The sequence below is a fragment of the Myotis brandtii genome, unplaced genomic scaffold, assembly GCF_000412655.1.
Source record: "Myotis brandtii unplaced genomic scaffold, ASM41265v1 scaffold2035, whole genome shotgun sequence".
Taxonomy (NCBI): domain Eukaryota; kingdom Metazoa; phylum Chordata; class Mammalia; order Chiroptera; family Vespertilionidae; genus Myotis; species Myotis brandtii.
In genome coordinates, this window is record NW_005357583.1 from 95,308 (window position 1) to 118,653 (window position 23,346).

Sequence of the window (23,346 nt, forward strand, 5' to 3'; positions counted from 1 at the left end):
AACATTTCAAAACGTATTTAAATGGCTATACCTTTGGCCTTAATTACTTCAAACCATTGAATTCGCTCTAAAGCAATTCCTAGTAAAGACCATTAAGAGCTTCTAGAAGGAGCCCGGCAGGGGTTGCTCAGCGGTTGAGCGTTGACCTATGAACCAGGAGGTCACGGTTTGATTTCCAGTCAGGGTACATGCCCGGGTTGTGGGCTCAATCCCCAGTAGAGGGGATAGCATGCAGGAGGTGGCCGATCAATGACTCTCTTTCATCATTGTTTTTTTAAAATGTATTTTTACTAAAGGCCTGGTGCATGAAATCGTGCACTCGGGAGGTCCTTCAGCCTGGCCTGTGCCCTCTCGCAGTGCGAAGCCAGCTGTTGGACATCCTTAGCACTGCTGCGGAGGCGGGAGAGGCCCTGCCACCACCGCTGCTCTTGCCAGCCGTGAGCCCGGCTTCTGGCTGAGCAGCGCTCCCCCTGTGGGAGTGCACTGACCACCAGGGGGCAGCTCCTGCATTGAGTGTCTGCCCCCTGGTGGTCAGTGCACATCATAGCAACTGGTCTTTCCATCATTTGGTCAATTTGCATATTAGCCTTTTATTATATAGGATTGATTTCAGAGAGGAAAGGAGGGAGAGAGAAACATCAATGATGAGAGAGAATCACCGATCAGCCACCTCCTGCACATCCTCCACCAGGGGTCAAGCCCACAACCCAGGCATGTGCCCCTGACCAGAATCAAACCTGGGACCCTTCAGTCTGCAGGCCAACACTCTATCCACTGAGCCAAATGAGTCAGGGCTCATCATTGTTTATCTCTCTTCCCCTCTGAAATCAATAATATATTTTTAAAAAATAGCCTCTAGAGCAGCGGTTCTCAACCTGTTGGTTGCGACCCCTTTGGGGGTCGAACGACCCTTTCACAGGGGTCGCCTAAGACCATCGCCTAAAACACATATATAATTACATATTGGTTTTGTGATTAATCACTATGCTTTAATTATGTTTAATTTGTAACAATGAAATTGGGGGTCACAACATGAGGAACTGTATTAAAGGGTCGCGGCATTAGGAAGGTTGAGAACCACTGAGGTAACATTCAGCAGGGGGACCTGGGCCGCTCCTCTGCCTTCAGCCAGGATTTCATGATGGCGCTGGGAACAGAACAAGATAATCTACAAGATACTCAGTAGCAAGGACTCTGCTTCTGCTGTGAAGGCCCTTTATGGATCTCCCCTAACCGCACGTCAGTCACCTCCAATCCACAGGCGCTATGCTTCTGATCACGTGGCAACAGGAATCCAAACAAACAAAAAGGCAGTTCACTTTTGTAAGAAACAATATATTTATTTTCTGACACCACAGCTCTGGTGAGTGGTTTTGTACCAAATTTAATGGAGGTTACACAGAACGTTTTACGCATGGGAGCGGGGAGGGGAGGAACCACAAAATTAAAAACAAAATCCTGGGTAGCTTTTAGCATCTGTTCCACTCCCACATTAATAAAATTCACTTGGGAATTCCTAATAAAAGGAGAACAAAAAGCAAGGTATACTGGGGAAGAAAAGACGAAGGGAAAGACCTTGGAGATTCCAAAGACGGGCTTCCCCCCGAAGCCAGGAGGCCGCCGGCATGAAGGAGTCTGTCAGGTTACTTCCCCAAAATAACACCGTGTATTGCAGCTGCCAAAGGGGACAGAGAAGAGGGAAGCAGGGGCAGCCCCTGGGGACACGAGGGAAGGAAACGCTAACCAAGGAGGTGGGAAGGAGGGGAGGGAAAACGAGAGAACGGACGGTGGGTTTGCAGACGGGGGAGACAGTGCTGAAGACTCTTGAACTGAAAAACAAAATGTCCTAAATGTCATGATTTTTAAAAAGAAAATATTTCCCCCTCCCCCCACCCCTCGCTGAACTTAGTTCCTTTTTTTGTGCTTTTCATTAATACTCTGCTCTGAGGTCGTAGTTTGGTTTTTCTGTACACTGGAGTTGAAAATAGTCCAAAGGTCTGAAGATGGATTCTCCACCTAAAGTAAACAGCCCAGCATCCTGTTCTCCTCGCGTCCCAAAGACTTTCGTCTCTGCTAAAATCCCTTTTACAATATAGTACAGTACACGCAAAAATAAAGCCCAAAGCGAAAACAAAACCAGAAAAGAATCCTGGGAGAAGCCAGTCCAAAGGACGTAAACATACAGAGAACGGTGCAACACGTGACCGATGGCGATTCTAAAGCACGGCTACAGATTCCCAAAAGGAGGTGCCATCATGGGATACCCAAGTCCACAAAAATAATCTTTAAAAAATAAATCTTAAAAAACACACACCTGTTGATTAAATGAATCATTTGTTTTCTGGTAAATCCATACATTCTCGAGTTCCCCCCTCCCCCAAAGCAGCCCTCGGGTCTCTGTTCTCCTATTGCATGACCGACAGTCTCCTGGGGCCCCTACGCAGCCCTCAGGACTGAAATCTCATCCGGACGAGGATCGGCACATCCAATCGTAGCAGCTTAAAACATCATGTTTCCTGGGTTGCCAGGTCCTTGACCGAATCCACCCATGCCCACGTCAGCGGCCATGCCCCGGGGCCGCATCTGTGGGGGGACCATGATGTTCTGTTGGGGTCCCATCATGCCCTGCATGGACATCATCATGCCCGGAGAGCCCACAGGCCCAGGGTGGGGATAGAGCCCGGCCGGTCCCCGATCCTTGCCAGGAATCATGCCCACGGCAGCAGCTGGATTGCTCATCAGGGCGGGCTGGCCGGGCATTGCAGATTGTGCTGGTGACATCATCCGATGGTGCGGTCCCATCATGCCTTGCTGGAGAAAGGCTGGTGGTCTCATTGGGTTGTGGCCTGGCATGGACGGAGCTGTGCCAAGAGGGATGTCTGGAGTTCCCACGGGCCCTGGACCTCCCATGCCAGGTAATGCCAGTCCCATCCTGGGGGCTTGCTCGCCCATCATCCCCTGCATGTGCGAAAAGCCAGGCCCGGGCCCCTGGGGCTGTTTGCGGCCTGGGACTTCCCCGCGAGGGAAATACTGCAGCGTCTGGCTGGGCTTCTCCGAGGGAATGATGCGAGACAGATCAAACTCGGGGATGCCGGTGGCTCCAGGTCGGATGACCTCCTGCAGGTCTGGGTCTGTAAACACTGAAGGCATGCTATTCCCCAGGACAGCGAAAGAGTCAGGCCCCCCCGGGCCTCCAGGCTTACAAAGTGCTGCGTCTGCTGAACTCGGGGGCAGGTTGCTGGGGCGGCCCAGGGGGCCTTCTCCGGGGAAACCCATGCCTCCTGGGAAGCTGCCCTGCCCCCCACTGGGGCCGTTGTGGGGGAAAGGAACCTGCTGGGGAGGAGACTGTACTGGAGGGAAGCCCTGGGGAAAGCCCATCCGTCCTTGAGGTGCCATCGGAGGCTCCTGGGACCCGTGCCCCATGAGAGGATTGTGGGACATCAAGCCCGGCCCCAGGGGGACCCCGTGAGGAGGTATGCTGGGCCCCATGGCATTCGGAGACGGCATCTGATTGGAGTGAGAAAGCGGCTGGGTCATTCCCATTGGGCTGAGGGTTGGCATCGGGACCACGGGGTTTGGACCTGAAATTCGAGGATTCTGTGTATTAATGCCCAGTCCTAGAAAAATAAAGATAGAAAAGGTATCAACCTAACTGAAAGCAACTCAGTACTATAATCAAATTAACAAAAAAATTATTGTGCACCAAATGTGCATGGTAACTTAGTAGGAAAGCACACAACGCACAGCCCCTGCCCTCAGTCAGATGACGGTACATTTGGGGGCACACCAGCCACAGCTCTCCAAGACAATATATTACTGTCCTACACGGTATGACACAGGTGTATGTAGAAGACAGCTAGGAACAAAGTCTCCTGTGTGAAAAGTTACAAATTAGTATGCAAATGAGTATATAGTCTTCACTGGAGACGTTTAATATAGAAGCAAACAATGTGTCTAAATGACTTAAGCACAGTGCTTTTTTGAGAAGGAAGATTAAGTAGCCCTGAAAGTCCAAGAATCAGAAATAACAAGGACAGCTTCATCGACTGACACTGGGATTATCACCTTACACTGCCTTACGGAGGGAGCATTTCACACTCGGGTTACACGAAATGTTAGAGAAACGGTCACTTCCAATGAAGAAGGGGCACTGCAGTAGCTGGTCTCTATGGAATCTCCACTGAGTGTGTGAGGACGATGCTTGTTGGGTCCGCACAGCACGTCCCGCCCTGATTACTCAGGATTGCTGGGATAAAGAGCGTTCCTAGCAATCAGAATGGCTGAAAAGTCAGTGTCTCTGCCGCCCACCTCACCCCCCAGATGATGTCCCTTAGTGTTCGTGAGACGGGGCTAGAGAGGCGTGGGAGAGTGCGGAGGAGGGGAGGAATTTCCTCTCTAGCCTCAAGTGCTTCTCTAGGAAATGGGCTTCCCACCGTCTGAAATCCTATGGCTGCTTGTGGTTTGAGGCTGCCCTTTCAGGAAACGCTGGGGAACTAAAGACATTCTAACCAGCATGTTAAGAAGAAACTGCTTTCAGTGCGGCCTCAGGAGGGCCACACCCGCCCCAAACCCGGGTAACAGAAGCCCCAGAGCTTCTATAAGGAAACCTGCTCTCTCAGAAGCACACGCTGAATCCTCTCAGAACCTCCATCTATCGAGGTCTGTAGTTATCAAAAACATGCGAGAAGTTTCTCCTGTCTGGCACCAGCTCTACATCCCGTCTCCCTGGCTCTTACCTGGCATGTTATTCATGGATGGCAAGTTGGGAGAACGAGCGGGAGGGGAGTCGTCGTCCGAGCTGGCCACGGTCTTGATGGCGTCGTGGTATAACGGGGTAGAGCTGGGCATTGCAAACTTGGACATTCGAGACATCATGATGGACAGCGGGTTCTGGGACAGGGTCGGCTCTGGAGGCATGGTGTACGGTGTGCTGGAAGGGAGGCTGCCCGGCAGATTCACAGGGGCAGGCTGGCTGGCTGTGGGCGGCGGGGGGCCACCTAGGAGAAGACAGCAAAAGAAAACAGAAGTGGGCAGGGAGTCGGATTCCTCCTGACGGCTCGTGGGCCTCTGTGAACGAGCAAGGCCAGGGATGAGGCCGAGGAACAGGGCAGTGTTATTAGACCCAGGACACAAATCATCCATCTTCCAGTCAAGCGCCGTGTGTGGACAGAGGGAGACGGCAGCATGAGGCGGAGGTGACAGGTCCGCAGAGGGGAAGACAAACACAGCAAGAATGCGTTAAAAATATTAGTGCAGCCTGGGAAAGACGGTTCACAGACCACGATTTCACTAAAATAATGTGAAATAAGTGCATTGTTCCCCTGCCCATTGCAATTTAGGATTTGAGTCAGGGATTAGTATAGTGTGAGGCCAGACTAGCGCTCTGACCCCAGGTACTAACCCATCACCCTAAACATGCTCTTGTTTTTATGTTTTTTTTACTGATTTCAGAGAGGAGAGTGTGTGTGTGAGAGAGAGATAGAAATAGAAATATCAATGATGACAGAGGATCATCTATTGGCTGCCTCCTGCACATCCCCTACTGGGGATTGAGCCTGCAACTCGGGCATGTGCCCAGACTGGGAATTGAACTGTGACCTCCTGGTTCATGGGTTGATGCTTAACCACTGCCACGGGCCCTACCCACACTCTTAATTTCCACAACAAGTGTGAAATAAAAAGGTCTGAGGGGGCTGTCCCACCGTACGGCTTTTGTGAACTGCTACCCCACAGAGAGAAACACTTTGGCTTATAGGATAAATCTTGTCTCGTTTTGATTCTAATCTTTCTGAAGTGGAGACAGCTCAGACCTGGTATTTACACCCCAGTGCTTATCTTCCTCGGCCACCTCTGGTCTCGTTCACAAACCACTACCATCATGAGAGCCTCTCCTGGGAGGAAAATACCAATAAACTGCAGCTGATCGTGAGAACAGCAGTTTACGGGGGGGGGGGCTCGTGGTAACTGCCCGTGTCAGTGCGCATGTGCGAGAGCCCTGAGGTCTCCGCAGCCTCTCCTCTCGGCCTGGGATTAGACGCAGACTCTCTCGACGCGAGGGCAGCCCCCTGAAGTGGGGAGGTCTAGTGTTTAAAGCCGCATTTACCCAATGCTGACATTTTACTTTGCAAATGTAAATTATTCTGTGAAATGACAGGTTTCCCATTTCCCTTCTCCTTTTACCCATCTGACAGGTGCCTTCGGCACTAACGGCCCATGTCCTCTCCCAGGATCTGACACGCCTGCAGGACCCCAGGGAAGCACTGGTCATGCACTTTGCCAACAAAGATGTCCGCTGGCAAAGGCCGCCTCCTCTGGCTGCACGATCAAGTGAGGACAGCAGTTTTCCTACAGTAAATAAGACTGGCGTTCAGTCTCCAGCTACAAGGTGACCGCAAGGACGCGAGCACACTGACCTGACTCCACGCTTCCCAGCAAGGCCGGGGAGGCCATGGTGAGGGGCGCTTTATGGTTTGGAGGGATCCCGGGGCTCTGGAGGGGAGGTTTCGGAGAGGAGGTCCATCCGGGCGACGGGGCAGGAAGTGACGGAGACTTGAGGTGAACAGGCGAAGCAGCAGCAGACCCCAAGACAGGGGGGGACTTAATGGAAGCAGCAGCAGCTGGGCCCGCCAGCATGCCTGCCAGCTGCGATGGAGTCTGGGGGGACTTGAGGTTCCCGGAGGGCGAGCCCAGCATCGGGGACTGGACCTGGCGCAGCGTGGGAGACTTCAGGGGGTTAATGCCCGGGGAGTGCACCTGGCCGCCTGCCACAGAGATATCCAAGGGCTTCCGCCCCAGGCCACGCTGGACCGGAGCAGCGGTGCTGAGGCTCGGGGGGTTGCTGGAAGGGTTGAGAGGTAGTGGTGGCATGTGACTGAGCCGGCTGTTAGTCCTTTGGTCGGGCCCGATGGATTCTCTGAGATTCCGCAAGCCACTGCTGCTGCCTGGACCCTGAGACATGGGGAGGAACGGCCTGGGGCCCATGCCATACTCTTGCTGAGGGTGCTCCCCGAACGGCAGGGGCACCATCTTCTGCTGAGCGGGCAGCAAGTCCGCGCCCCCGGGGCGCAGTTTCATCATCTCCTCGGGGCCCGCCCCAGCCTCTCTCAGCTTCTGAGGTATCATCTGAGAGTTGGATGCCATGTTGACGTTCAGACTGACATCTCCCTTCATCCCACCAGGAACCATCCCAAACTCCAGTTCCCGCCCAGGGCCCATCTGCGGGGGCATTCCTTTTGGAAAGTCCCCCCTGGAAGGACTCAGAGGGCCCTCCACTGGGATCCGAGGGAAAATGGGATTGTTCCCCGATTCCATGTGTCGCTGGGAGCCGGGGATCATCCTGTTCATGTCCAGGCTGGGCCTGATGCCGTCCATGCTCATCCCCGGAGGGAGGCCCAGCTGCTTCTCTGCCAGCTGCTGCTGAAACATCTCCTCAGACAAGCCCTGGGGGGTCGGGAAGCGCTCCCCTCGGCCGGGGCCGCTGAAGATGCCCTGGCCAGGCGGGAAGTTCCGACCGTCTGGGATTTTTGGCACATCATCCGGCCAACTGACTCCAGAAAGACCTGGTCTCGATGCTGGGTTGGGGACACTGGGCGCCTCCATTTCAGAGTTGATCATCCCTGCGAAGCCTGGGAGGCGCATCTGGCTCCCTGGCATATTGGGGTGGGGAGCCATGCCCCTCGGGGGCAGAGAATGCGGCATGTTGATCCCATCAGCAAACGGCTCTGCACCCCCAGGCCCCCAGCCTTCACCGGGGGCCATCTGGTATGGAGGGGGCGGCCCCCGGACCACCCCCCGAGGCCCGTGCGGATGGACCATCATGTCCTGGAGGGAGCACTGCTGCACCACCACCTGCTCCTGCTTCCTCCTCTTCTCCTCATAGAACTCCTGCTGCAGCTTCAGCCAGGCTATCTGCTCAGGGGTCATGTGATCCAGGTGGTCGGGGCCCATGGGCCCAGGCTGAGCGTTCATGGAAGGCGGAACCATTTCATCTGGAGAGAAGGGCACATCTCTATGTCCTTGGGGGCCAAATGGAGCTCCCACATCTGTCCGGGGCCCAGGTCCCTTCCCTAGGCTTTGAGACTGAGCCATCATGGCCTGTATCGGCCCTTCCGGTTTTTTCTGAGGCCCATCTAATACCCCAGGATTCTGCTGGGGCCCCCCACTTTGTCCTGTGAATTCCTTCTCATCGGGGAAAAGCATGCGCTGGATGTCTCTGAGCGTCTGTAAGGAGCGCTCCCGGTGCTCCAGCTGCTCCTGAGACAGGCCATCGGGGTTCTCCCCCAGGGCGGGGGGCTCTGCACTGGGCAGTGGAGGAGGCGGCGGGGCTTTGGGATCTGTTGAGGAGCTACTGCTCCCCTGCGAGACGGGGGTCACCGCTCGGTTGTTGGGCGTCAAGTTGGGCCCAGTGCCATCTGGGGGCAGTGGAGTGGAGCTGGCAGGACTGCCCACCGAAGGAAGCAGTTTGTTTTCTGCCCCGGGACTGTCCCGGTCCAGGGGACGCAGGGGCGCGGCAGGCTTGGGTGCTGGTGCCGAAATGGGTGGTGTTGGCTGCAGCCGGGCATTCTGGGAAGAATTCTGGTCTTGGTTGGCCGGAGCTGGGGGCTGTTGTGGGAGAGGTTTCAGATCGTTCCGAAGGGCAGATATCTGTGTGTTCTGCACATAAACGAGATTTAAAACATCATTGGTAAATTAAACAAAAGGGCAATTAAAAGAGCAAGATATGTTCTAAAGGGCTCAGTCACACACATCTACGTTGACACTTGCTGTGGAAATGGCCCATGTACGACCCCACTTGGGACGTGGAGGCATTCTGATTTTTTCTTCCCCTTTGCTGTCAACTGGCCTCCTCTTCCCCTCACTGAAGATTAGGTTCCAATAACTGTCTCAGCCTGCCAGGGAGAGCCACTGCCAAGTGAATACATTTGAGTATCTATTTCGAGGAACAGGTTTGATATCACATGTCTACTATGTGTTTCTGATTCAGGGCAAGATTAGTTCCTTGGTATGTGGGAGGCTGTACGTAGCACCTTTTTATTTTCCCCGAAAGTACAACCGTGTACGCAGACGTCTCACTGTCAATCAAAAGGCCTGATGTTTTCAGCTGAGAGAGAAAGTGCTGTCCCAGCTCCGCCCCAGCCAGAGGCTGCAGGCAGGCCGCCTCCTTCCAGCGTCTCCTCTCCTCGCCCTGAGTTTCCACGCAGCCTGGCATCTCTGGTTTCTGCTTTCAGGCTGTGATCACTGATTCCATATTTGATAAGAATTTGTACATTAACTACAGTAAGATCATCTGGAGGCAGGAAGCGCCTGTGGAGAAATCTGAGGCTACCTGGCGCGTGGTGTCTCTCGATCTGTTCTTTCCAATAGAAAGGAGACCGTCCTTATCTCAGACTGGATGATCCCCTTATTATTATTTATTAAGGACCAACGCTACACGAGTCCCGGGTGAAAGCACACTCGCTCACAGCGGGTGACATGGATGCTGTCAGTGTGGGGAAGAAGGACATGTATGTTCTGGGTCTAAACCTTGGCAGCACTGAAGGAACTAAAGACCAGAAGGGCCCAGCCACAAACCCCGCCTCGGGGCTCTTTCCCAGCCTCCAGAGTGCCCCACGGTCCCTTTTTGATTCATTTGCTCCTACCTGTTCACTGAATCCAGTTTGTATTTCCAAACCCCTAAGGCCCTTACCTGGCTCCCCACTTCCTCTCTGGAATGTTTACCTGTGTGCAAATTTGTACATAAATCATTATGTGTGTCTCTGCATAGGGACAGTCTGTGTTGAATAAACACAAAGACACACCTTAGAGCGGTCACATTCCGTGACTATGTACACAGAGGTGTCACCTGCAGGTGTCCATGCACATCCGTCTGCAGAGACTGGTGTGGGGCAGGGCACGAGCCTGCAGGACCCTGTGCGGTCAAAGTGTCTTCCACACCCTGACTCCCAGTGGAGTGTGGAGGTCACCTTCACCTCCTCTCAGTGCCGTTTTAGGTTTGGTTTTGTTGACCAGGTTTTGTCTGTTTGTGGGCGGTGGGCACTGATTTCATATCAGGTGACCATGACGGAAGAAATAACGTCAGTGCCATCCTTTTTATTTTAGACTTGGAGCAAAGGTGATTTAATTATCCCCAACTCCCTGCCTAATTCCCTTTCTGATTGCATTTTAGCATGAGAGAGGGTGGAGGTGAAAACTGTATGAGATCTGTCATTGTCAATAAAATGTTGCTTTGAGTTGCATTGTACCCTGTGCATTCTAGGACAATTAAAAGTTAAATATATACATATTTAAGCATACATTTAAAAATACATATACAGATAGACACCCCCCCCCCCCCCCCCCCCCCCCCCTGCAGGCCTGGAAACAAACACATTTTAAATGTCAGATCTCTCCGCCCTCTGCCCTGAAGGAGTGGAGACCGTGAGGAACAGGAAATGCCTTTCCCAAGTCCAGGAAAGCCCAGGCTCTGCTATGTCAACAGAGAGGGACTTTGCTGACATGCCATCTACTTTATCTTACATTGTCCCTCAGTCCTGTTGCCCTTTAGCTTGTCCCATGGTCGACACTGATCCCAGGACTCGGTGTGACGCTTCCCGCAAGCAGAGACTGTTTTGAACTTCCTAGTCTCCCCACAGCATCGGTGGGCAGTGGCGATGCCAGACACAAGAAGTATCGTTTGGTTCCGTTTGGAGGACGGCCTGAATCAAAACCACCATCGCATGCTTTTCCAGCGTAGTTGTCTATTAGGTGCTTATGTTCCAGACAGGAAGCAGACTAACAATTTATTATAATTTTGGAAATATCAAGCAATTAAAAGCATTCAATGGTCCTCTTTTTTTAAAATATGTTTTTATTGATTTCAGAGAGGAAGGGAGGAAAGAGAAACATCAATGATGAGAGAATCATTGATTGGCTGCCTCCTGCACGGCCCACACTGGGCATCGAGCCCACAACCCGGGCATGTGCCCTGACCAGGAATCAAGCCCAGGACCCTTCAGCCCACAGGCCAGCGCTCCAGCCACTGAGCCGGCTAGGGCTCAATGGTCCTCTTTGAAATAAATAAGAATCATTTGAAAGTCACAGAGACTCTGATTCGTCTATGACTTCATGATTTACTGGCATGTACTCCACTATTGTAGTTTTAGTTGTTGCTTTTTTCTGCCCTTCAACTAGCTCAAGAGTGTTTATTTTTTTAAAACCTGCTCTATACACAGGGTCTGAATTCATAGTCCCAGAGATAGTTACATGAAGGAAACCCTAACATACCTACATAACTCCTGTTTTATTTTTCACCTTTTCCCTCCTGGTAACTCACCAATGGGGTTAGATGCCCCGAACACAGCTTAGGACCCTTGCCCTATTGAAGACAGTCACCAGCTCCCACCTCTGGTCCCTGCAGAACCTTTAACCCATCGTTCCAACTCCCAAACCACATACCAGAGGGGCTGTGCTTCGGTCTGCCTTGCTGTTGGAGATGTTCTGGATGTGGAAAGAGACGATTGTTTCCACCTGGCCCTTCAGCACCGCTTCGGCGGCTCTGCGGAGACAGAGAGCACACACGGGGGCTGGTTTCTATTTCGCTGACCGAGCCCAAAGCACCTCCACCCAGAACGAACTTGTCAGCGGGAGGAAGGGGAGTACGGAGAACCACTCAAAATGCTGAGTGCGAGCTCAACAGAAACAGGTTTTCAATGTCTATCATTTACTGCCAAACTTCTAAAATTAAAAGACAGCCATTAGCAAATCCCAAAAGAGGCATTAGAAACAAACCACAAGATTTTCTCCCTCAAACCAATACACGGTGGTGGGTGTTTTATAGAGAATCCTAGTTCAAAACTCCAGCCTGAGACGGTGAGCATGGAACCGCACACCTAACCATCAATGAAGGCTGTCAAGGTTCACTTTGTATCTCATTGAAAAATCTCAAGTGAAAAAACGGCAGAAACCTATGTAGGATCAATTCACATTAAAAAGAAAAAAAAAAAATATATACACACACACACACACACACATACACACACACACATACACATACACACATACAGATTTCAGAAAGGAAGGGAGAGAGAGAAATAGAAACATCAATGATGAGAGAGAATCATTGATTAGCTCCCTCCTGCATGCCCCACTCTGAGGCATGTTCCGTGACCGGGAATCGACCTCCTGGTTCACAGGTCAACGCTCAACTACTGAGGCCACTAGCCAGGCCACATTTTTATAAATAACTAAAAATCCATTGATTCCCCCATCCACCAGAAACACGTGACCAAAATGTTTAGAGCAGTTAGTTATCTTGGTGAATTCGAGAGATTTTTTTTTCTTTTAAATTTATTTATATTTTCTAATTATCCTAAAATAGACATATAATATTTATGTCATTTAAAAAAGAATACTAAGTTGTAGAAAAGTATTTGATGCAATCAATCCTTGTTGTGTTTCAAAGGTCTATAATGTGTGTTTGCATAAGCACAACATATTTTTGCAAGGAAAGCCAAGGAAGTATCATGGCTGTCTCTGGGGAGTGGGGGTGGGGAGGTTTTATATATATACGTATACACTGGTTTTATAATATACACTTTTATACATATTATTGATTTCAGAAAGGAAGGGAGAGGGAGAGATAGAAACATCAATGATGAGAGAGAATCACTGATCAGCTGCCTCCTGCACTCCCCCACCCCGCACTGGGGATGGAGCCCACAACCCTGGCATGTGCCCCGACCGGGAATCAAACCATCACCTCCTGGTTCACAGGTTGATGCTCAACCACTGAGCTACGCCAACCGGCAAGGTTTTATATTTTATTTTACCTCTTTCTATGCTGTTAACTGTAATGATAATAATACAAATGAGGGAGGAGAGCAATTTTCAATGGGAATAAGAACTTAGGTGTCCAGACACGTAAGCCAAGCCAACAGCAAGCCACAGCCATCAACTTACTTATTGGCCATCTCAGTAGAAAACACATACACCACTTTGGCTGGAGTCTTCTGAGCAGCTGCGGGCTCTGGGGCAGTAGTCTGGCCATGGGAGGGGGGAGAAGACCGGGGGGCCGTAGCATTTGACGGGGTCATCGAGTGTGGTGTGTGCTGTGAGTCCTGGGCCTTTATGTGGTCAGCAGAATTACATTCTAAAAGAATGAAACCTCATGTCACAGAACGAATACCCCTCTCTTCTGCCAGCATATACAGCATCACAACACAAACCCACCTTGAAAATCTCAAGGAGGAAGTACCTAGCTAAGAGGAATCCTCTTCTACTCATTTGAACTGAAATATGCTTTTCCCTCCATGACGAATTATAAAGCACTGCTCCCCACCTCCTTCTCTCCCCATATTCTTCAGATATTAGCATAATGTCCCCTCTTCCTGGAAACCTTTCTGGAACCACGTGGCCTGGACTGGACACCCCCGAGCCCTAACTTCTCTTACTTCAGCAGTTCGAATTGTACACATTTTATCATAGTTGTTTAAGGGTCTGCTGTCCGGGTGCGCTCAAATCCTTGAGGACAGAACTGCATCTGATTTCCCGGCCACGGCAGCCCACACCCAGCACAGCGCTCCCACAGACCCCTGACGGGGGAACGATGATGGCTCCCCAGGCTCTCCTCCTAATCTGGGCTGGGGAATCACACTCCCACTTCCTGAGTACTGACCATGTGCAGGCCTGCAGTTAAGATTTCTGGTTTTATACCAGGAGGAAAAGGCCTAAACCCACAGCCGCTATCCCATTCTTCCTGGCTCACTCCATTTCCATGGCCACCAAGTCTCTATCTACCACATTGGCATCGGCTGTGACAAACCCGGACTAGTGCCAGGGATCCCCTTGTGCCCACAACTCTGGCAAAGTAGCAACCGCATAGCACAAAACCCAAGTTATGGAGGATGAATCTGATGGAGAAGAGGAGAGGCCAGAAAAATTGCTCCAGTGGGGGCTGCTCCCACAGACAAACTGGAGCGGCTGGCTTAGATACTGAAGTACAAACATCACAGAGGCCAGCATCCAGCAGAGCATGGTTAGGGCCATGGGGCAGGCGGCCATAACCCCAGCACCTGCATCCTCGAGAGCAAGAATTCCTCAGCAAGGCGGTTCCACACTATTCTTTAGCATCAGAAAAGGAGAAGAAACAGTTCCACCTTAAAGGCAAGCTCCTGATCGGACACCTGCTCTCCCCACTTGGCTATGGGCTCCCGACATTCGCCAATGCCAGAGGCCTTCCCTCCGAAATACCTACTTCCCTCTGAGTCTCAGAGATCTTATAGACATACCTTTCAGGTCAGGGTCATCGTTTGGAGTCCCAGGATCTCTCTGATCAAAGGAGTCGGCGGAAATACTTCGCTCCCTTTTCCCCTTGCCCTTGGCACCATTTCCAGCCCCATTCTTCAGCCCCATGCTCCCACCTGGGCCAGGGAGCGCTTTAGGGGTATGGCCCGCACTCTTGGAGTCACAGGGGGATGGCTGGGAGTGGCTGGCTGAGCCCCCCTGTTTACCCTGGTTGGAGAATTTGGAATCCAGCTGGGGGTTTCCAGATGGGGACATCACTGTGGGGGGACGGACCATCACCTCCTGCTTTGACTTAGGGCTACTGAAAGAGACAGACAACAGGGCCATCAGACACTGGGAGCAGCTGGTCGGCACACTCAGGGAGAGGCAGTCCCTAGCGTGGGTCAGGGAGCCTGGAGGCCTGTCACCACCCGTTCACCTCAGCCACTTGCTGGTTCCCTCCACCCGCTCCCAGCTCGGAGAGGCGGCTCACACCAGGCCTGCCAGGTCTCGGGAACCCTAGAGCCACATGGGGACCCATCTCTAGGGCTTCTGTCAATAAAGGACAACCGTTTCTATGTACACAGAAGTGACTCTTACACGGAGACTAGCGCAGAGTAAACAAACAGGTCTCGGAGATCACACTGCCACCCCACCCCCAGCTGATGGCCTGGGACAGCTGTAACGGAGCCCAGCCTCTCTGCTGAGAACACGAGGTCCCGAGAGCAAGGAGACCCCCATGACTGGCAGGTTAGAACCCCCCCACCCCCCAGGGCCCAGTCCCCACCCCCAAGCAGCATCACACTGGAGAGGCTACACTAGCCACTGCCCCCAGGGGACCAGGAAAATTCTGGTAAAACATCAACTTCAGTACATGGGCCGGAGGAAAGAGCTTCCCAGTCGAGGGGCTGCTGTCTTAGTTCTGGACTGTGGCGCCGGAGGCCCTTTCGTTTGGGCTCTGGCGAGGAGGCCAGGTAAAGAGGACCGGAAGGGGAGGATGGACAAAAGGGTAACAAAGAAAAACTGACATAAACGCTGCGTTTACTCTTCTATGACTATTTCCTTATCTACGGCCTCTTCCTTTCCCCATTTGGTCGCACGGCCCGTGGGGCGGCCGCCTCACCTCTGTGCGTTTCCTGATGGGGAGCTCCTCACTTTGGGGTTACTGGAATGCATTGATTGAAATCCTGAGCTGGCAGTCACAGGCAGGACGGGCTCCCCGAGTTCCTCTCGGGCGGCAGCAGGAACAGCTGCGCAGGGCAGTGGCAGTGGCCCACTGCGAGCAGGGGGCGCCCCTCAGCGCTGGCCGCCTCGGTGCCTTTTTCCTCTTTGTTTTCCTCCGCTGTGGAAGTGGGTCCTCTCCCCTCGCAGCTCCAGCATCCTCTGGGTGTGTGCCTCCTGCCGCCAAAGGAAAATCTCGCATCTCCAGGGCACCCTGCGGGAAAGGACACCCAGAAAGATTGGGAGCAAAACCAGAGACATAAAACACCCTTAGAACAGGATCAAGGTGAACACAGCAGCCAACTCGGCGATGCAGCAGCTAGACCAGGCCTCGGCTTCCGTCAGGTCACAGGAAAGGGTGATGTTCACAGACTGGCCCACAGGCCCTGGTGCTAAGCAGCCGGAGAGTGACTAAGACGTTCTGCCAAGCACCGAGCCTCCCACCCAGGCATCACGTCCCGGGCAGATTCGAGAAAAACACTTTTATCTTGAGCCACGTATTTTCCCTTACATTTCTCTACTTCCAAATATAAAACCCGCAGAAACTTGAGGTTTTCTTTTCTAAAAACAATGCTTTGAACACCACTGGGTACTCCAAATCCATAGCAACTATCTGGTGTTTCACCTCTGATGACAAACAATGGCACCGAAATGCAACCAGCCCGCCCCGACTTCAAACCATGAAGCAAATGAATCTCCGCGCACACTCTCAGGGCCGCGGCTGGGAACCGGTTCAGGAGGCACTGCTGAAACCAACGCTTGAGCCAATACCAAACCCAATCAGTTTCCCCCGGTTCCCATGATCTTCCTCGTCAGTTATGTCAAGTGGGCGCCTGTCCTCACTGCTCAGTGGCAGGGGCTGCAGGCGTGGGAAGCCTGGGAAGGATCCAGAATGTGACGGTAAAAGAACATCTTTGAAGGCTAAGGTTTGTTTTAGCCAATTTGCAAGGCTAATGTGAAGCATAAAGGTCAAGAAAATATGCCCAAACCGAGCCAGAGAGCAAATGAGAAAGCCCTTCAGGTAGGAAAAGGAGGTGTCTGTGCAACCACTGCTGCTTCGCCTCCCTCCCCGCTTTCTGGTGTTTCACCGATGGGGAGGCGACAGGAGGATGACATTATTAGACACAAGATTCGTGGCTCAGGAACCCAAGGGAGTTAGCAGCAGCTCAGGTGTTACAGCTACATACATGTGGGGCCTCGGGAGCGGGACTGACACTGGGAGGGTTCGTGATGCTCCAGGGTTTGGCACTGAGAATGATCGCTATCACGTGGGAAATGTCTACTTCTTCGTTCAGAATGTGCAAGAGTCCCAGCTATTTTACTTGCGACACTGAGAGGAATTTATGGAAGTTCTGAGGCCCACGATTGCATTCTTTGCTTTTTACGTGAAGTCAGGAAAAAGAACTAGAATAAAATGCTATGGAATAGTTCTGTGTCAACCTTAGGGGAAAGCAGCTCCAAAACACGTTGGTCTTGATTGCAGGTGAAGTTGTATTTTTATCCCACACCACCTTCAGCTTTTTCTTTTTTCCAGTTTAGACTATAAAATTGATTGTGGTTGTCAAGTTTGACATACACAGTCGTAAACCATTCTGTAACTTCTCACTAAACATCAGGAGCCACTGGTAAAATAGAAGCAGCGAATGCATCTTGCATGGAGAGAGCCATCAGGAAACACTTACTCAGGAAAAGAAAAGCTGTTACCACCGATACAGTCCCTTCCTGTAACTTCTCCTGCTGCCTTCTGTCTGCATCGCGAATCCCAGCCCTCCATCACATGTCGTACTGAACAGTCTTATGTGTACATTGCATCCCCCTTAAACACTATGTTCTTTGAAGACAAGCACCTTGCTTTGAAGTTCTTCCGTTTTATATACTTCTCTGTACTAAGAAGGTGGCTGAACCCTCGGTGACTTATTCAGTTTCCTCCACGACAGAAGCACCTGGCATGTGTGGTATAGTCTTCCCCCAAAGACCTCAAAACATATTCCAGATACCAAGTCACCTCAATACGTCGGGCACTTCTGATGAGCTGCTAGCAAAGGTAATTTCTAATGATGCTGTGAACATAAAACACTGCCATTTTCGAAGTACTTCTCCATACACTTTCTCATTCTCACAATTTAGTCCAACCTGGTCAACAGGCATTTACAGACGAATGGACAGAGCACACGGCTGGGAACGGCTCCTCGGTCTCCAGCGGGTGCTTGCTGGCCGGGCTCTTTGCTCTCAGTCACCTCCTTGCCATCACTTTATGGCTGGACGGACAGCACAGAGGCTGGAACAAGCATGTGGGGTCACCCAGTACCCGGAAATCCCAGGTGTTTCAACCCCTAATCCAGGAGGGTGGGCGGGAATAAGTCACCCAGCTTCGGCCTTCCTGACACCTCAACCACTGAGCAGAATCCCCAAGCATCTTGTCATTCGGCTCCAAAGAATAAAATTAGGCTCTTCGGCTCCTACGTTTGCACGTTATACTCAACTGTTTACTTCTAAGGACTGGAAAGATCTTCTCCAGAGTGGCTAATTATAGCCAGCGAGAGATTATTTTCCCCAAGTACATCTCCTAACTGCTTAGATCTATATATACAATGTTTCCCTCTTTTCTTCTATAAAATACTTAAAACATTTACTATGTGTCAGTCACTGTCTAAGCACTGTCACTCACTCACAACCACCCCAGAGGCGGGAACCACTGCTCTCCCTACTGAGAGATGAGGACACTGAGGCTTGAACTGTTAGGTGAGTTGCCCAGGTAAGTTGGGTCACAGCCTAGGAAGAGGCAGAGCTGGCGTTCAGCCAGCCACCACGGAATGCCTGTCACAGCAGGGACCTGGGGACAAGGCGAGCTGGTCCACAGAAAGCGCTGAGCAGCACAACACGGCGTCCGGTTAGCTACCCCTATGGCGACCACCACTCTCCAGCAAGCTCACTCGCCTCACATCACTCCATACCTTCTCCATCCCCAACTCTCACTTTCCTCCTTCCCTCCTCCTTCTCGTGCATGGTCTTGCCCAGGATTTAATAGGGAGAAGAGAGGTCTCCAGGCAGGAAGTCCTCACCATCTTATCTCCAACCTGTTTACATCACCACCCACTCCCTCTTTCTTCTCTATTCCTGAACCAGAAAGGAGTCCCCTCTTCCCCAAACGCCATCCCCCACAGGTGCCCCCCACCCTTCAGCTGACTGAGCACTCTCTCTCTCCTTTGGCCTTGCCCTCCATCTCCCACATCTCCTGAATATTTCCCAGCAGCGTTCGGACATGTTGTAGCCTCTTCCCGAGTAAGAGTAACAATAAGGAAAAACAAAACCCAGCCCTAGATCCCATTCTCCTTCAGAGCCAAGCTGCTCCAGAGAGCTGACAGGACACGGTATTTCCTCACCTGCCGGTCACCCTTTAACCATTTTAAACCAACGTCTCCCCACAGATCGCAGAAACCACTATTTTTGTTAAGGTCACCACGGGCCACTTCTCTAACCTCATCTTATTCCATCTTGGAACTTACCAGCTGATCGCTTCCTTCCTGAAACTCTTCCCAGCACCGTCCACACACACCTGCTCCCCCACGGCCTCCCGAAGGCAGGGGCCACTGCGATGCCCATTTCACAGACAAGGAGACTCTTGTTTCCACAACACCACACTTCCTTAGGTTTCCTACCACTCCAGCCCTCCAATCGCTGACCCCTCTCCCCGATCTCTACAATTCAGAGTTCCTCGGACTCCACCCTGGCTCCTCTTCTCATTCTGTGAGTTCTCTCCATGCCAACCACCCCAATTTTACTTCTCCATCTGCAGACTTACAGACACAGCTGCCAACCTGACACCACCTCAATGTCTCACACTTAACAAGATCAAAGAATTCCTCTTCTCTATATACCCTGCCTCCCAAAAACATTTCCCTTCGGTCTTCCACATTTTAGTAGACAGCACCTTCATCTCCAGCTCATGCCAGTAACTGGGGAGTCATTCTTGACACCTTTCTCCCTTATTCCAACCCAAACCTAAGCTTGAGTACTTTTGCCGAATGACTGAGTCCCAGCCTCAGTGTTTCTTCTTCGGAGAGGAGGGACACCTGACTGCCACGAATCTCCATGACACCCTCCCTTTCACACTTTTCATCGCACCCTGTTTCACCTTCACAACACTTTCCATGTTTGTAACGATGTGCTCACCTGTGTAACATTCACCTCTCTCACCAGGCTCCATGCAGGCAGGGGCCAAGACTGCTATGTTCATCCCCACATTCCTAGCATTTACCATAGTGTCTGGCACATGGTATTTGCCAGAAAATATCGGGAGCCTGCCCAACCTTCCCCCCACCCCCCAATCGTCTAAGCCAGGCGCGCTTTCTAGAGGGATCGTCCATCAGGCTACTCACCCAAACCCCCAGGGTCACGACACAGCAGTGCTCATCCTGGAGGTGAGAAGTCAGAGGAGCCCAGGAACCCCTGGCTCAAAGGTGACCCTCACCTGGACAAGGAGAAAGTAAAGAAGAAAAACTCCTAAGTGGATTTTTTAAATCAACAATATGATTTGTTACTGAATATCTTAAGAAAAGGACAGGTTGCCCATTTATCCTAGAGCATGAGTTGAAGAGGAAGTTGTCATCTCCCGTGTGAACAGAATGAGTGCGAAGGGAATCCTGTCAATCAGTAGCTGTTTCCAGGCTGTGAGTCTCCCTCCTTCCCAACTGCACGTTTCATTCCCAGAGACTGGAGAAATACTAAGAACAAGTAAAACTGACTGTCCTTCTTTTCAAATTTCTGGGAGCTTAGCAGGAAAAAAGCCCATTTTGCTTCTGCACATTCCTTATTAGCACAGAGAACCGAGAGCTGACTGTAAAGGTGAGGGAGACAGAAGTCCACATATGCTCTTGATTCACCAAGTGAAGACCATTCTCCGCTCCTCCCTCCTCCCAGCTGTAATCCACTGGGAGGCACTGAGCAAGGAAATCTCCTTTCATAGGCTTTGGGGGGAGGGGGGGCTGAATGCGGACCACGTGACTCCCTCTGACTGAGTGCCTACTGTGCGCAGTGTCATTCTGAATTGAGCTGGTAAATCCACGGAGGCTCTCCTCAAGAGGAGCATGTCCAGCAAGAGTCCTTACGAATCAGAAGTGCAGCACTGCGCCCCCTTAGCCCACAATGTATAGTTTCCAAACTGCAAGGAAGAACCAAGTCCCAGAGTGTCCTAAGGCCAGATCACTTAGGAAACTTTCAAAGAAGACCCTACAGCAGCGGTTCTCAACCTGTGGGTCACGACCCCTTTGGGGGTCGAATGACCCTTTCACAGGGGTTGCCTAAGACCATCGGAAAACACATATATAATTACATATTGTTTTTGTGATTTATCACTATGATTTAAGTATGTTCAAGTTGTAACAATGAAATTGGGGGTCACCACAACATGAGGAACTGTATTAAAGGGTTGTGGCATTAGGAAGGTTGAGAACCACTGCCCTACAGGTTGCCACAAGTCATAAGGAAATTCACAAATTAACCGAACCCAGGCCAGAATCACCGCTCCGATTCCAATTTCAACTCTTCCAATGATCCTTTCCCACCGTCCTGCTCTAAGAAGTCAAGTGTATTACAACTCTGTCCTGTTTAACAAACTTTTCTAGGCTATGATCATTGCTCCATAAAAGGCATAGAATCAAACTTAGAATGTGGGACTAGCAGGCCTCAGGATTCCATTCCTCGCTCCTTAACTTCTGGCACGCCAACTGCTAAAAGGCTTCCTCTCAGAAAAAGTACACAATCGGAAGAACCAAGCTTTCCAACGTGTGACAAAAAGAAAACTAGACTATGGGCACGTACTGAAAACCTTGGTGCAAACAAAATACTCATACTTGTTCTCATACTCACAGGGGAAAAACGGACATCTATCATCCTTGAAGCTAACGAACTTTAAGCAAGCAAATAAAAAAGCGAAAGCATTTTGACAAAATTTAAGCATTCAAAATTAAATTTCAGCCCTGGCTGGTGTTGCTAAATGGTTAGAGCCCCCGGAAAGGAGGTTCATCCTCTCAGCACCCAGCACCCAGCAGAAACTCAACCAATGCTGGTGAAGCCCAACTGAGCCGGGGCTTGGCAGTGCTACCAGGCCTCAAAGTCACTCCAACCAATGGCGACACGACGAACACCTGCTTTAACTCCTCACCCCCCGCCGTTCCCATGAGGTGCGTTCCCGCAGAAGTCCCTGCTCACAGAGAAGTATAAGGTCACTGCACCGGCAGTTCTAACTGACGTTTAACCCCATGTCCTCTGCCTTGAGGACTGCTACAATAATAAACAAACAAACGCACTTTTAACTTACAAGAGACCGACTGACGTTTAACCCCATGTCCTCTGCCCCTACAACAATAAACAAACAAACGCACTTTTAACTTACAAGAGACCCTGCAGAAAAAGACACAACAATACAACCCACTGAGATTAAACCACAGGAGTGATGGGCTCATCACAGGCTCTTTACCTTTCAAGATGTCCAATCCGCTTTCTCTTCTACATCGGGGCACAGGAGCTTCCCAAGAACGAGTTCTGCTTCCCACGCAGATGGGAAGTTTTAGGTCAACGTGGGGTGACGCCAGTTAGTCCCACGTTCAGTCCTACAGGGATGAGAAGAATGGAAAAGTTCATCCCCCAATTCACACCAATTTCAAAGAGAACCACCCGTTCCCCAAGGCGCTGAAGCCAAAACAGTATCTGGAAGAACATGATTAGGTCTAGGTCAAAAATGGGAAGGCAGGCAAAACCACCAAAACTCACAAGCTAAGCTGGAGCACTGCAGCCCAAGTCCATCGCGACGAAGACTTGGGGAGTTTAGAAACAGCAGAATCCAGCAGACGCAAAAGCCTCTTTCTAATCATTGTTTTTCACTTTCTCCACAACCAAGAACAGTCACCACTGGTTGCAAAATGGCCTTTTATTTTAGATCTCCTCTATGCCCTTGTTCTTAGCATGGCGGAGATGCTGAGAAAATATTGCAAAGCTTAACATGCAAGTGGCCATAAGATCATTTGACTTTTGAAAATCAGTTGGTCTAGAGCAGGAATTCTTAATCTAGGATCTACTGCCTCCCCAGGGGTCTGTGGAGAGACCAGGGAGGGAGGAGGGGCAACTGTGAACTTGCTGGGGAACTTCCCTCTTCACAGTCACTAACCTCTGAGTAAAAGTTAGCACTGCCCTCAATTGTGAACATCGGTGACAACTGGCGGTAGTATCAGCTGTCCTGTGACTGCGACACCAAGAGAAACCACAGACACTTTCACATCACACACAGCCCCTGCAGATATGGCCACGGAGTATTTACACTCATCACTATTTCAAAATTATGGTATTGTTAGACCTGTAGCTACTTTTTGCTACTTAATGCGTCATAAAGAAGCATGTAAATGACTATCACAATTGTTTAACATTTTACTGTTTCCGTGTCGTTTGTAATTCTGCTGATGCATTTAAAAAAACATGGTTCTCAGAAGGGGTCCTCACCATTCATTAGATGGCCAAGAGATACATGGGACACAGATGTTAAGAATCCCTGATCTAGAGCAAATAAAGTTTCTATAAGCCCTAACATCATAGTCACCGAGGCAGACAGACAAGCCAGTCATTCCAGCATTAGTTCATATTTGAAGACAATTAAGGCACCAGGAAGCCAAGTAACATGTCCGAGATCACACAAATTTAGGGCTGGTATCAGCCTAAGGTTAGCTAGCGCTCACCGAGTGTTTATTCCACTATCCCCCGGGACCTCTGCTTAACTTTCTACAATTGTCATCACTATTTCTGTCTTGCCACTGAAAGGGGAAAACTACTAAAAAACAAAACCCAGACAAACAGAACAAGATCGATGTGCTCACC

At 50.9% G+C, this 23,346-nt stretch overlaps 1 protein-coding gene across 4 annotated transcripts; it reads right to left on the reverse strand.

The window, feature by feature from the left end:
* Positions 1–1,317: 1,317 nt before the first annotated feature.
* BCL9 (B-cell CLL/lymphoma 9) lies at positions 1,318–22,360 on the reverse strand. Of its 4 annotated transcripts, none has more exons than XM_005865292.2 (10): positions 22,252–22,360; positions 21,959–22,091; positions 19,860–19,951; positions 15,383–15,694; positions 14,265–14,581; positions 12,937–13,126; positions 11,434–11,533; positions 6,414–8,652; positions 4,737–4,997; positions 1,318–3,617 (listed from the first exon to the last, which is right to left on the reverse strand). In XM_005865292.2, the coding sequence occupies exons 4-10, from the start codon at positions 15,433–15,435 to the stop codon at positions 2,500–2,502; spliced, it is 4,278 nt and encodes a 1,425-aa protein (XP_005865354.1). In that variant the 5' UTR covers positions 15,436–15,694; positions 19,860–19,951; positions 21,959–22,091; positions 22,252–22,360; the 3' UTR covers positions 1,318–2,499. The 4 variants fall into 4 exon arrangements, with proteins under 4 accessions (XP_005865354.1, XP_005865356.1, XP_005865355.1 ...); XM_005865294.2 differs by having other exon boundaries at positions 14,487–14,581; positions 22,252–22,357; XM_005865293.2 differs by lacking the exon at positions 19,860–19,951.
* Between the last annotated feature and the right edge of the window lie 986 nt (positions 22,361–23,346).